The sequence below is a fragment of the Centrocercus urophasianus genome, unplaced genomic scaffold (genome assembly GCF_019232065.1).
Source record: "Centrocercus urophasianus isolate 14NV4802_14NV808 unplaced genomic scaffold, USGS_Curo_1.0 seq_56, whole genome shotgun sequence".
Lineage (NCBI taxonomy): Eukaryota > Metazoa > Chordata > Aves > Galliformes > Phasianidae > Centrocercus > Centrocercus urophasianus.
The window spans coordinates 124034-138991 of NW_024885155.1; the positions used below are offsets into that span (position 1 = coordinate 124034).

A 14958-nucleotide genomic window follows, 5' to 3' on the forward strand; every position below is an offset into this window, starting at 1 on the left:
AGTCTCTGAAGTCACAGAGTCACACTCGGTTGGATTAGCTTTAGAATTACACAAAGAAGTGAAATTCTTTCACATTTCGTTTCACTGCAGCGACATTCTGTGGGACCTCATTCCAGAAATGAGACTTCAGAAGACTTTATCTTGAAGCCACATACTATGCATGTATAAAGCAAGACCTTTCTTTTCACCAGGCCATGCTTTTAAATGACGTTTAATGATACATCATGATTCCTTCTTCCACAACATTACCAGAGAACGAGGTCACAGCATCTACTTTCTTCAACAGTTATCCACATCCTTGTTCTCCAAGCTCACCAAATCCCTCCTAACAACAGGGGCTGATCTCCAGATAAAGCAGCCACCAAGCTTACCCCCTAACACCATATTCAGCCAAGCACTCTCATTGCCCAGGAGCTGCCCTGGGTTGGTGATCCTGGAGTTGTGTTTTGCTCTGTACCTGCAGTTCCAAACAGTGCTTTTGTTTCTCAGAAATCTGATTCTTCAGCGCCTGCTTCTCCTTCAGCAAGTTCTCCAGTGACAGCGTGGACCAATCTAGCTTCAGCTCTTCACAGCGTGCCTTCAACTGCAGAGACATGAGATAAAAGGATCAGAGACAGCTCTCAGCATTTCACACTGCTACAAGGTGAAAGGCACTCACCTCTCAGTAGGGTAACAGCAAGAAGGTTCTTAACGGGCCCAAAACTCCTCCCAGCTTAAGCCAAAGGGGCACAAAAGGGCCCTGTAGCATTTGTGTCATGTGGGAGGAGGTGAGCTGGGTCGTTTTCAAACCAGTTATCACTCACCAGACCCACGACCAGATCTCCCCCTGCCTACCTTAAAGTCTGAGTTACTGAGATGAAAACTATGAGCAAATCAGCTCATGCTCTTTCCCCCTCGGATGAATGACAGCATCACTGCTGCTCAGACACAAGCTCTGTACGCACCAGCTGCAGGCTCTGGTTCCTGAGTTCACTGTTATCCTTCTCCAGCTGTTTGGTCTGTTCTTTCAGCTGCTGATTGTGAGCAGAGATTTCCTTCTGTGCCTGAATCAGGTCGTTGTATGTCAGAGCCTTCACTCCCAACTAGGACACAGGAGCAGGGGGGAGAAGGAAAGAGATGGCTCAGTAAGGCCTTGACACACCAATTCCAGATAATGGCCCATTCAAAAGCAAGGCTGAGGAGAGCTGCAGCTCCCAGGAGCCCCCCTGCACCCCCGAGGCACTTAATTATTATTAGAGGATGAGGAAAAGGGACAGAAGTGCATCATTTGGAGCTGCTGTTCAGCCTTTAACCTGGAAATTGGCATTTCATTTCTTGCCAGTCCAGAGCACTATTTTTGTACAGAGCCTCTACACTTCCTCCTGCACTTCCAACCCAAACTTTATCAAAGAGTGAAAGAGATTCCATACGATTTAGCAAAAAGGAGGCTGCTCTGAGACCTAGCACTACTCTGGCCTCATTTTTCCCCAACCCATCTGCATGCAGATGACCACAAGCACACGCTGCCACCAGACCACAGTCACCTCATCGAGCTTCTGCTGAAAAAGACGTTTGATTTCCTCTTTCTGTGCCTGGCAGTGGGTGAACAACTGCTGTGCCGTCCCCAGTAGCTGTGCATTCTTCTCCTGGAAGTGGGAAAAGACACAACACACCTTTAGTACCAATGCAGCACGGTCCAGCTCAGTAAACTGTTCACATTTAGTCTGCACAGCAAACTGGGAGTGAATCTGAGACCCGTGAACAAACCCAGCTCTGTGAGCTGCATTTGTCAGCTTTGCTGAATATAAGGAAGCTGGAAACAGCTCTGAAGTAGTTTCTTCCACTCAATGGTAAAACATAATCAGGACAGTCTTAATTCATTTTTACCCTCCTACTGCATTGTAAAGAAGTAGTAATAATCACATCCTACAGAGCAGAACTGGAACAGATTATCTGCAGGAAATCTGTTACTAAAAAGGGAACAGAATCCGAATCTCCAGAGCCCCTGCTCAGAGTTTTCCTACACAGCACTCAGCAAATGGAAACACGCTGTGGGGGAGGTGGGAGGAAAGCCAGGAATCAGGCAAAGCACTGGGAGCAGTGATGACAACACAACGCCTGCAGCCACCAGAGCCCTGTGCTGGCAGAGCACCTCCTGCCCATTGCATTCCTCAGCTCGATACTTGCTTGCTCATTTCATGGTCACACACACGTGGGCAGCAACGTGCAGGGATGGGGCTGCCTGAGGAGCCTCATTTTTCAGCTCCCCGTAGAAAGGGAGAAAAAAGTTCCCACTTTTCTCCGACTTCTGCTGTTGAAGCCAAACAGGAATTGTGCAGAAACTGAGCTGTGAATCCGGAGAAAGAGGAGGAGAAGGGCACAAAGTGTCCTGATCTTCCAAGCAGTCCATTCTGATCCAATGCATGCAAGAAAACACCGGGCCCAGCGGGCAGCTGAGTGGCTGCAGTGCTACCCTGACCTCCCCCGTGCTGCTGGTATGGCTGCTCTGCCCAGCACCAGCTGTCTCCTTCAGCCTTGCCAGACAGCCAAGCAGCTGACAGCTCCATCTAAGGGTACTCAGTGAACCAGCAGCTCACACAGCTTATTTTCAAATTGTATTCACAAAGGTTTTCTCTTGTACTGTAAAAACCCTCATGTTAGAGGGACTTATTGAACAGCACACAGCAGTGCCTCGCCCTGAGTTCTGCTGCTGGGAAGTTTACCTAGCTGTGCTCTGAACACGGAGCTCTGAGTGCTTTAATGGAGTGCAGCAACCCCATTAAAAGCATCTTTTCATCCTGAATTTCCCATTTCCATGTCAAAGTACAAAGCAGCTGTCAGGCACCAATGTGAGCCCATTACCTTCCCCCACTTCAGTTCTGTTTCCAGAGCACAGCACCATACCTGCACACCAACGCTTCTCATTCTGTTTTCTGGGCAAGGAGGTGAGTTAAATTTATGGTGACTTTTCTGACAAGTACAGAACAAGAAGGGAAATAGGCTGCTTCAGGAAAAAGCTGAAAAATAAACTGCAACAACCATAGGGAAAAATCCATCTCCAGGAAGAGCACAGCAGCGCCAACTCATCGCCAGCAGCGAATGGGGCAGCACAAGTTGGCCCTTCTCAATTGGAAGAAGAGTTCCCATGATGGAAGATCCCATTATCACAGGGACTGGCTCAGAAAGCACTTAAATTATTCACTGACTGAGGTGAAGCAGTACAAGAAAGGCTGTTTCAGCAGTAAGTCTCCTCCCTCTGCTGGAGGAACCGCTCCACAGCACAGTAAAACGCAGCACTGGGCAGCAGCTCTCGGCCCATGTGCACAATACCACGAATTTCAACTTTTCCCACCCATGTAATCTTTACATATTGGCATTATTAAGTGATCAGACAGAGCATCCTTTGCCTGGGAGACAGGTGCATTTATTTCTGACTGCAGGCTTCAGTTTGCCACACGTTTAATGAACCATTCTGATGCTCAAGCACTCAGGATTCGTTGAGGCTTTGAAAAGAGTAAGATGTCAAAAACCAGAAGCTTCCTGCATGTGTGCACACAGCTCTGAATGTCAAAAAAGAGGGAAAAACAGAGAACTGAGGCAAGCCTTCCCTGGCCATGTGCACTGCAAGCAATGCATCTTCCCAGTTTGCAGACAGGACATTCAAGCATGCAAAGACTGACGAAGCCAGCAATTAAACCCCCATGCATTCATCCTGATTAGCACTCTGGCTGAGTCTCTGCCATCAGCCTGTGCTGCACTGCTGTTCAGATGCACACAGCATCATTTCCAGGTATCTGGTAGCCCAGCAGTTTTGCTTAGAAGCATGATAAATACATATACACCCACCTTCTCCTGCTCCAGTAACTGTTGCAGACTTGCTTTATATTGAGGAGTTTTCATGTATGCCATGAACTGCATGTACTGGATCTTAAAAGAGTCTGCAAGGAAATAAGGAAATTATGTATTTTAAGCATAAGAAAGCTTCTGTTTTGGTCCATTTGCTCCCCTGCCCCCCAGGCCCTGCACTCGCTGGCTTTTTGTTTGGACTCCCAGTCAGACCAAGCCATTAAAGATCAATGTAAAGCATGCTGAAAACAGCCCCCTGAGTGCAAGCTGAACTCTGGGATCCATCAGCTGCTTTTCATAGGTAACCCAATGGAAATTATGTGAAGTGCACTCAATAGTGAAGCTCAGAGGAAGACAGTGGGTGCTAACGGTGTGCTTGCATGATGAAAGGGGAGTTTGCTTTTAATACACCGGCAGCAGAAACAACACAAGACCAGCTATGAAAGCCCAAACCCTTTCTCCAAAGATTACTTGCAGTAATCCTCACCCTCCTTTTACTTCTATGATGCAACACACCTTCCTCAGCCCTCCTGGGACATTACATCACAGCAACCACACCATTGCAGCCATCCTGCTGCAATCACAGGCAACCCGTGCACGCAATGGGCACTGCAAAGACTTTTGCATCAAGGTTTCCTCCAGAGAAGTGTCAAATTCAGACAGCACCTCATTTTTGTTTGACTTTGCTGTGCATTTTACAGGGAAAACAGAGCTGCTGTCATTTAAGAGAATGGCTTCATTTAAACTAAAGTCATTTCTGATGAGCTATTTGCACTGAAAGCTATTTGGGATTCCTGCTAAACCCCAATTTTTTCCCTTTTGTGCCAAGCTGAAACAAAATCAAAACCAAACACAGACCAAGACAGCAACTTCAGCAGCAAGATGACCCCCACTCTTCTTCCTCTTCTGCCACAGTGTCTGCCCATTAAAAGCCCTCTATGTTTAGAAACCCCAAAGTAAAGGTCTCCTGCACAAACAGTGATGCCACAGCCTTACCTAGCAGCTTCTGTAGTGCAGGTGGGGTGGGTGTCACCAGCAGCTGGTTGGATGAATGCCGTTGCACTTTAGGAGGTAGTTGGTAATATGGACTATGAGGTGACTTGTATGCATCTGAAGGGAGAGACACGACAGCCTTTCAGTTGGGAAGGGCACAGAAGTTTTACCATTCCAAAGCATTCACCTGCAGTGAGATTTGGTAACTGTGCTGGACAGACACACTGCAACCAATTGTTTGGAAGGGCAACTGCAGCGCGGCCTCAGAAGGCAGCAGTGAGAACAGGGCAGCTCCAGCTCCTGGCCAAGCACCTCCAGGCTCACAGAGGCACACCTCCACTTTGCTTTGGTGGTAAGGGAGAAGGTATGGCACAAACCACACTAAAGCAGCACTAAGGAAGAATGAGCTCAGTGCATCCGTTATTTATGCTCACACAGAGGGACAGGCTCCTCTGAACTCACCCTGAGGAGAGGATGAAGATGTCTGTGACACAGTTTGAGCATGCAGAAGTTCTAGTGCAGTTTGGTTCTTCTTGGTCTTGCGCTCTGTATTTGCAGTGTTCATTTTCTTGGGACGCCCTCGCTTCCTGCCTGCCATTTTCCTTCCTTTTTTGCTCAGTTTTTTCTTCCGTGCTTTAGAGGGAGATGGCTTTTTAACAGCATTTGCCCCAGCTTTTTCTTCTTCAGCACCAGAATCCTAAGAGATTTTTGTAAAAGCAGAAAGCCCTTCGGTTATTGCTACCTACACAAGCAGCATTTCTTTTAAGCAAGCATTCATAACTTTGTTTAACACATTCATGAAAGTCAACTGTTCAACAGGTTGCCAATGAACTCAGCTTGCTTGGAACTAGAGCTGTCCCCAGCAGCCCAGAAGCTGTGCTAATTCCCTCACTGCAGAAAGCCAAGTTTAACTCTTGTCTAAGAAGAGCTGGTTGCTCTCCTGTTGACTCCACAAGTCAATACAAGTCCTGCATAGCCTTCAACTGACTTCAGTGAACATCAGAACAGATCCTCGTGTTTGTGCACAGACACTGCATTTCAAACAGAGTCACACAACTGAATGAGAGAGGAAATGTTGCCAAAGATACTCAGCAACCCTGAGCAAGACTCAAGGAAGAGCTCTCCAAGCAGCACTGAAGGCAGCTCAACCAGCTCTGCCATTCATGTGGCAATGCCTTTTTTTTGCCCCAGAATTATCAGGGCAATCCCCAAGTGTCACTCAGTCCTTTCCTCAGCAACAGTGACAGCAGTTCACACTGAATGCATTCCCCCTGCAGGACAGTCACCTTGTTTTCTTGAACCTTTGTTGGAGTAGTTGTGTTGCTCTTGTTTTCTCGCTGTTGACGACGTCTAGCTGCCTCTTGTTCCTCCTGAACAAACGTTTTAGAAGAGTCAATGACTTGTTCCTGTGTTCCTCCCTTTCTAACACAGATCCCTGCCTTTCCTCTCTTGGCCCCAAACTCTCCCCTCACTCCACCCCACCTTCCCAGACCACTCACTGCAGTTCAAGGTCCCTTACTAAGCACTCTACCCACACATCCAACATTTCCTGTACCACTACATCACTACAACAACAATCTCATGTGATTTGAAGTGTCAAACCATTCATCATCGCCCCATTCAACCTTCACCAGGTCTGCACAGCAGCAACTTCTCAGCTTCATTTTCTGCTAGGCATACAGACAAGGAATTTCACTCTGCTCATAACGTCTTCCTGGTACCTTCCAGGTGAGGTTAAACTTGCATAAAGATTCAGACACCTTCTGCAATCTGAGCAGTGTATCATCCAGGCTCTATAATAAATGGCAGATCGAGGCATCCTCCCTTTAAAAACAAGGTAGTTCTACAGCACATGGATGCCACCTGATTTTCAGTTTCTTTTTGCCCCTCGACTCTGAGAAGTCTTTTCTCCCAAGCTTGAACAGTCTGCAATAACCGAATCCCAGGTCTGCTTGCAGGCCTTGCTAAGTAAATCTATGTTCTCCCAAAGTTTTAAGCTTCACGGCCTTGTTTTATCCCATCACTGGGAACATCACTGCCATCAGTTGTTTCAGCTGGATAAAGCCCAACAGAGCCCCCAAAATCCTTTGGCACTTTAATTCCACGTGTGACAGCACAGACCACAGTGACTGCCAACACATCCTGTGCTCCCAATGGAAGTCCCAGCAGCGTCAGCTCAGAGCACTCCTCACTTCCATGCAGAGGAGCACTGGGAAAGATTCAAACTATCATTTCCTCCTTAAAACTTCGGTGCTTTAATGAACAAATAGCTCTCTGTAGGTCTCCAGGGCAAGTGAACAACACCTGGAGGCTCCCCATTAATTAGCCATTATAGAGCTCTTGACTGTGATTGTATTAGGGCTCGATGGTGTGTGATGCTTCACTTCAATTAGCTCCATGCACACCGTTCCTCACTTAGCAAGAAGATTTAATTTTCTACCCATTCTGTACACCCTGAAGAAGTGACCGAGGCCCTCCTGCTGGCTTCCCCATTACTCTGAATTTTCTATAGAAAACAGCTGAGACTTACCCTGAGTTTTGGATTTTTGAGACTAGAAAAATAGTTTTCAAGCTGCAAACACAAAGATGATAATTTTGTAAGTCAAGACTGCAGAACACATAAGAATAAACATTAATTTAAGATAAATGCAGAAATTCTGACTGCTTCTCCCCCAGTAAAGGACACGGGCAGGACAAAACCCAACAAGGCTCTACCAGCTCCCCACGGCCCATCCTCAGCTTGAAGCTTTGTGAGACCTACCTGCACTCAGCAGAAGGCTGTGTGCAGCAAAGCTCCTTCACTTCACCCAAATATTCACCCACACTATGGCATATCCTCTCCCAAAAGCACTATCAGACTGAAGCAGGCTTAGAAAATATCTTACTCTCCTACAGCAAGAAGCACCGGTAAGTTGGTGCTTCTACAGAGTTGTTTTTGTTTTCTTTAATAAATCATAGAATGGGTTGGAAAGGACCACGATGACCCTCTAGGTTCAACCCCCCTGCTATATGCAGGGTCGCCAACCACCAGACCAGTGGAAGAGAAGAACAGTGGATGCATCAGCACTGCCACTGAGCTCTGCTCAGTCCTACAGAGCCCACAAAGCAATCAGAATGGAGAAGGACTGCTGAGGAGCAGCGTGCTGCAGCGCTGTGTGATGCTGACACGTTGGCTCTGTGCAGGGGCAGCAGGCAGAGCCCCAGCCTGCAGTGATACTCACTATGGTTCGGTCAATAGTATGCAGGTAGTAAGAGACTGGCTTCCCAGTCCACGACACAGAGCCTTTCAGTGGTGACAGCTCCACGACTCTCATTATAGTGCCAATATCTGCGGGAAGAAAGGGAAGTTATTCACTCACTGCATGCACCCAGCAGAAAACCTAGGAAATTCTGAAGCTCTACCCTGTGTCTTGGACTGCTTACAGAACACCATTAATCCAACCCACGTAAATGGCACTGTATTCAGATTGAGGACAAACCAGTTTGACATTTGCTTTCTCACCCATGTTTGTTTTGTTCCCTAGAATTAAGAGGTCTGGGACGTGCCCGAATATTTCCAGAGCCACTGAGTATGGAGGCTGCCTCTGTCTTCAAGCTTTATGCTTTCCACTGTGTTTTTTAAACTGTTTCACTGCTCATCCTTGAAGGCAAAGCAGCAGCCAGGCGCAGGGGCACCAACCCCCTCCCAGCCAAACCTCCATCAGCTACTCCTCCATCACTTCTGTACCAGCATGACACAGCAGCTAGAATACACAGAACTGCAGTGCTGTGGAAGGTGGGGACCAACTGGTAGCTGTGATCCCAGCTTTTAAAGGGGAATAAAAGAGCACATTGGCCACTCTGCCTCCTCTCTGCTATTTTTAATGACCGCAGACTGCCAAACCCAGCACAGAGGGAGCTGAGGCAGCCAGCAGCCAGCATTTAATGGTTAATGCAGCTCTGGATGCCATGAAAAACAGCATCAAGAAAGAAAATGGCAGTTTTGTCTGCCCAGTGCTCCAGACACAGCAGTTCAGTAAAAATAACTCACAATGGCACTATTTCAGTCCAGCACCTGAATGGCATTCTGCAAATGGCCGTTCTTGAAAAGCAGCTAACCAAAAGCAGTTGCCAAAAAGAAAACAGAGGCAGAGCTCTGCAGCTCGGGATGTTACTTTGTCACGCTGCACAAGGAGGGGCACGAAGTGCTTTTTAAACCCAAGGAATGTTTTACTCTGGACACAGAAGGCGCACGTTGGATCATCCCACTGCTTCCATAGCTTTCAACAATAAAAACCGGAAGAAGGCCAGAAGCAAAACCAACAGCACAGCACGTGAGCAACCCCCAAACCTCATCCAACTGCAGTTTGCACGCTTGCAGAGGATAACATTGGCAAACAGCACGTCTGCTGTGCTCAGGTGGAAAGAAAGAAAAAACAACAGTAAAACAGAGACAGCAATGGGTGTGGATGGGATGGGGCTGTTCGACCTGCTTGCAGCACTGAGGTCGAAGCACTCAGCAGCTGAGCACATCAGCATCAGTGCTTCTTACAGCACAGGTGCTGGGATTTACCCTGTCTGCTTTTTGTTTGAGTGATTTAAAAGGCATTTCCCTTTGCTACGTGTGCTACAGTAACACAACTTTCCTTCTTAATGACTCCTAATGAAGAGCAACAAAAGATGTGGTTGTGTGAGACTGCAGCCTAACGTGAACAACAGCAATAAAAAGGGCAACCGTACCACTCAAGTTTCGACTGTTAATTCTGAAATTCAGAGGTGCAAAAGGTTTTGAGGACACAATTCTCCCACCTGGAAAAGAGAGAAAACAGCAAATCAGTTTCCAGTTTCCTTTAGAAATGACCAGTTATTAAGCACAACCTCGCAGAGCCCAAAATATGCTTTATTCACTTTGGCACAGAGCTGTCCTCTGGAAGCCACCACTTCTCTGTTCATTCCACACTTGATTTGCTTTTTTTCCCCCCAGAATTTCTTATTTTTCGATCTTCTGCCATCACCCACCAGAACTGTGATTATCCAAGTGGTTACAAGGGAAGAAGCCACCAGAGCACCTCGGGTGACATCAGGGCTGCTCCTCATGGAGCATACAAGACATCACCTGCGACTGCGTCCCCATTTTAACACTAATTAGTTAACTAATTAGTACCCAGTGTGACAGTTTTAAATGGGAGAACCCGCTAATTGAATTCAGCATGCAACGAGGGAAGCTGCTCACAGCCCCCACAGTGGGAAGGAAGCTCTGCAGTGCCCACAGCTGGGCGTCCCCACCACTAAGTGTCCCAACGTGGGAACCCCAGAGCATGTCAGCAAGGCTCCCAAAAGCTCTGCAGGAAGGCTTAATGTGCAGAGTCCTTCCCAAGAGATCACCTGGCTGGGAGGCTCCTTGAGCTCCTCTCCAACCCAGAAGCCATGATGTGATTTTGAGTGATCACATGGATTTCTGGTTTGTGTTTGCACAGAAGAACAGAGCTGCAGGAGTCCCCACAGCGGTGCAGCCACTTCTCTGTGCGGCTCAGAAGGAAAGCCACCAACCTGGCAGTCATCACCACGGCCGGTGGGAAACCCATGGGAAAAGGTGGGGAGTTGGACTGGTTACCTTCCTTCATGTTGGCAAATCGCTCCTTCAGTTGGTGATCCACCTCAGGACCAAAGGCAAAATTATTCACAAAAATAACACTGCAAGATAACGGTGGAGTTAATAAATGGGGACGGGTGTGTGGCACCAAGCACACCCACACCACCAGCCCCACGCCAGCTCTAAGCATTCAAGCCCCTATGAACCCAAAGAACAAAGAGTTTGCTCCTGGCACTGCCACACAAAGCAGCCCATAACCCACAGCATTGCCCAGATAATTACATTTAAGACGAGGAGCGAGGGCAGCCTGCTCTGACAGCTCCTCCCAGCACACAGCTGGCTTTGCACCGCGTCTTATTCATTACATCAGCAAGTTTCAACGCAGAGACAATGTGCAAAATATTTTCACTCCTCTCCCATGGTGCGAGCAAACATCAACATGACGACTGAGACCACGCTCACCACACACAGGAAACAATCCTCACACATGCACGGCTCATCCCATTCCTTGTTCACATTTAAAGCACAACAGCGGAAGATCACAGCTGCTCTTCTGGCCCTAGGAGGAAAGGTTTGCACCTCCCAGTGTTTTCACTGCCCTAAACCCTGCACTGCATGCTGATCCCAACTGAAGAGCTGCACTTCTGCCTGGGGTAGGAAATGCAGGGGAGGGGGGTGATCTTGAAAGCACTGCTCACACAGGAACACAGCACTCGCACGTATGGCGGTTTGGGAAAGAAGCAGAACACATTACGGATCCAAAAAGAAAAGAAAACATCATTTCTGGGGCTGTGTCCACATGTCTCTGTGCTGCTCCCTACCAGCACCCCGCACGTACACACTGCGTGCAGTGCTGGCACGTGGCTGCAGCACAAAGAACCGATTCCTTTGCAAGAAGGCTGCTTGCAAACTCCCCTCCTCGTGCCTCTATGCATGAGACGTGCTCAGTAAGGACAATGTGTCTGTGAGCAGCAGCCAAAGTTATTAAAAACCACAGATTTAAAAAAAAAAAAAAAAAAAAAAAGGAAAGGAAAGAAGAAATATGTGCTAAAAAAAAAATCAAGTGAAAGGCTTGTTGCTCCTTGCTGCGGGAAATTTGGGAAGCCCTGCCTGGCAAGTGAGGCTCGCGAGGGTTTCTTCCTGCTCCTTCCCAACACGTGCCAGAAAAGAGGCCTCGCAGCACAGCCAGGCACGTTAATGGGACCAGAAAACATCCAGGAAAGAAAAGGGAAAAGGAGAAGTGGCCTCGTGTGTTTCTTAGTGCTCCTTCTGGCACAGCAGAGCTCTGCAGCCCCAGGAGGGGACCTGGCACTGAGTGCTGCCCTGTTAACGGCAGCTCCTGAAGCTTGGTGGAGGCGCACTGTGATGGAGCACACTTACAGCACTGATGGATGCAACCCTCCACAGATCTCCACAGGAAGAAACGTTCGAGATAATGAGTTTGAATGAATCCCCAATTTGAGCTGGAATTGATTCATTTGCTCTTTTGCTGTATTATGTTTTAACACGGGAATTGAGCCTGGCTGCAGGAACTCGCAGCCACGGTGACCCCTGAGACAAGTGAGAAGGAAAGGCAGAACAAGCAGGGGTCTCTTCTGAGTTGTACAGCTAGAATTTATCTTGGATACGCCCCTGGGTGTGTGTCCCAGGACATGCATTTAAAGCCATTCCTCTCAACAGAAAACAGGATCTGAAGAGGCCAATGCAAGGGCTGGCAGATCAGCTTTTGGTATTTGCTACGGAAATTCTATAGAGAAGCTGGCCAGCCTCCCAATTTCCATCATACAGCCTCCCAAGCACTCAGTTCATAAAGCAGCATTCATTCAATGGCTGTACTGTACCTTGTGTTTGCAATTCTCTCTCTCCATTCTTCTGAGAGGAAGTCACCTCTTTCCAGCTTAAAGATAAGAAAAGAGACAAGAAACACAAAAACCACACAGATCAGTAAGTTAATGCTGCTCCTTTCCGTGTGTCCCTTCCCTTTCTGCAGCCTCAGCCCAGTGACCCCACTGCAGGACCCCCCCTCCGCTCCCACCCTCCGATGGGGGAGTGGGGAAGGGTCTCTGAGGCCCAGCACACCTCCCTGATGGAACACAGGGGAACCCCCACAGCTTTTCTGCACGGTGTTTGGATGTAAGAAGGGAATCTCAGGGCCATGCTGCTGTGTGGTGCCACGAGATGAAGGCAACTTGGAGGAGGAAGCTAAGAGAGGGAGAGAAGAGGCAGTAATACAATGAATTAACGGCACCCTGTGAAGGGCAGGAAGATGATGGATGTGTCACAAGCTCACAAACATCCCAGCAGCACCGGTGACTGCTGAGCATCCTTCTTCTGCACCTACTCCTTTGTTTGGAAAGGCACGAGCGCTTTGCTTGCCAGCTCCAATTCCAGCTGAGTGACAGCCACGTGGCACCACAGCATCGAGCTCTCTCCAAGCCTCCACAGCTGAGCCAGCAGACCCACAGCAGCAGAGCTGGGTGCCTTCCCTGCAGCCTTCCCTTGCAGCAGAGCAGCCTGACCTCACCCACAGCCACAGAAATGATGGCAGAGGCGCTGCGGGCCAAGAGGAGGACACAGTGAGTGGCCTTGGGAAGGGAGCAGGAACTCAGCACAGAGCCCAGTGTGCCCGAACCAGCTGAAAACAAGGGGTGACAATAACCCAAAGTCAGTCTGTACCACCCAGCAGATGGATGGAACAAGGTTTTAAAGCACAAGGACCACCTACAGCACCACGCCTGCCCAGGGGGCGATGCACTTCTTGATATCCCTGCTGCAATAAGAACAAAGCACACGTTGGAGACTGAGCTCAGAGAGATCCAACCCAGCCAAGTGCTGCCAGACGTTGCCAAAACCTCCAGCAAACACTCACTGCAACCTCAGAACAGCTCTGAAGGATGTTATTTTTCTCAGCTAATGTAGTGAAACGTTACTTCTGGGGCTCTACGTGCCTTTTTTAGAGATTGTGACCATCTCTAGATTCTTCTAAGGGATAATTTTGTTTTACTTTTGTATCCTGGTTGAGTAATCAAGACACAGCAGAAGAAAACCCACAAGCAAGGTAACTGTACTTATTGAGCAAGGCTTTTTGCAAGGCAGTTTCTGTACTGTTGCCCTCCATGCAATGCAGTCAGTTTCCAACATCTTCACAGACCAATAGGAGAAAGAAAAACACTTCAGAAATAATGAGGTGTGATGATAAAACCATAACCTTGCAAATGAACAAAGTACCAGAATAACACAAAACCATTTTGAAATAGGAAGGTTCATCTGAAGGTCTTGAAATCCAACTTGTTTGGATCCTGACTGACTTGGATCCAGTTACACCACGCATCTGTCTTACCTACAGGGTTTGGAAAAGAATGAGCATAGCCCAAATCTCCATTCCTTCACCCAACAGAACCTTGGGGGTTGGACTCGATGATCTCTGGAGGTCCCTTCCAACCCCTACAATTCTGTGATTCTGCATGGAAGATGCTCCCCTCGTCCACTTTTGCAAAATACAGACATGTTAACATTCCAACGAAGCACAGCACTGCTTAAACCCTTCCATCTTGGTGCTGTAATGCCACCCTCGCTCCTACTTCGCCAACAGTGGAGGGAAAAATCTCACCAGGAGAATTAAAGTACTGAAATAACCAGATGGTCCCCTGTGGTTGGGAGAAAACGGCTCGTTTTTCCCCTCTGGGTGGCAGACAGCGATTCCTGGGTCAGTCAGCTGCATTCTAAACAGAGTGTACAAGCAATCTGGCTGGGCTATTTCTGACCACCCTCTTTTTTACCCGCTGTACTGGGGAGCAACAGGGTCAACAGAGCCAAAGGACGGCTTAAGGAAAAGCCAACATCAGGAATCCAATGAAATTCCCCCTGAATTCACGCTCAGTCCATGGCTAACAATAATTCTGAGAGCAAAACAACAAGGGGGAGAGCAATGCCACTCCTGCCCGGGTGCAGCAGCAGTGATGCTGACATAAGGGATCCCTGCACAGGGATGCACTCAATCTCATCCCCCCAGTGTCCCAACCCCCATTGCGCTCCTCCTCTCCCTGAGAAACATAATCTGCTTAGTAAATAATGAATGGAAGGGACCATCTGTAATGCAGATATTTTCATCTGATTAGACAATGCAGGAGATGTGCTTTACCTAAAAGGATAATTAGCTGCTGAAATCCGCTTCAGAGAGCTGCCAGCCAGCACTGCTTCTAAACTTGGAAGGGAGAACAGGTTGATATTCAGGTTCTTCCAATGGGTAGCTCTGCTCCATGGAGAGCACAGGGCACGCTTAGCAGCGTCCAGCACACGGAGCAGAGCAGCTCAGGAAGGCTGAGCCCACCTTCCTCGGAACAGATTGCCCAAAGAAGCAATGAGTGCCCCATCCCCACAAGGACCCGAGGCCAGCAGATGGGCTCTGAGCACCCAGAGGAGCTGTGGGTGTCCCTCCTCAATGCAAGGAGTGGGACCAGACAGCCTTCAGAGCTCCATTCCAGCTCAGCTTGTCCTCCGACTGCTCGGAGGAAGGCTTTGTTCTCACCCTGCACACACCAGAGCCATAAATTCGCACGCAGCTCTCC

At 48.3% G+C, this 14958-nt stretch overlaps 1 protein-coding gene across 6 annotated transcripts in view; it reads right to left on the reverse strand.

The window, feature by feature from the left end:
* Positions 1-14958, reverse strand: part of DOT1L (DOT1 like histone lysine methyltransferase) — a 58764-nt gene that overhangs the window by 16367 nt on the left and 27439 nt on the right. For all 6 annotated transcript variants that reach the window (XR_006171605.1, XM_042835992.1, XM_042835991.1 and 3 more), the window contains 12 exons: positions 12232-12287; positions 10412-10491; positions 9538-9606; positions 8040-8146; positions 7349-7390; positions 6105-6188; positions 5281-5515; positions 4822-4935; positions 3826-3917; positions 1524-1625; positions 945-1082; positions 458-583 (listed from right to left, as the gene is read on the reverse strand). Coding sequence is in view for 5 of the 6 variants with exons in the window: in XM_042835992.1 (XP_042691926.1) it covers positions 458-583; positions 945-1082; positions 1524-1625; positions 3826-3917; positions 4822-4935; positions 5281-5515; positions 6105-6188; positions 7349-7390; positions 8040-8146; positions 9538-9606; positions 10412-10491; positions 12232-12287 (1245 nt within the window). In the remaining variant the exon portion in view is untranslated. The remainder of the gene's footprint in view (positions 1-457; positions 584-944; positions 1083-1523; positions 1626-3825; positions 3918-4821; positions 4936-5280; positions 5516-6104; positions 6189-7348; positions 7391-8039; positions 8147-9537; positions 9607-10411; positions 10492-12231; positions 12288-14958) is intronic.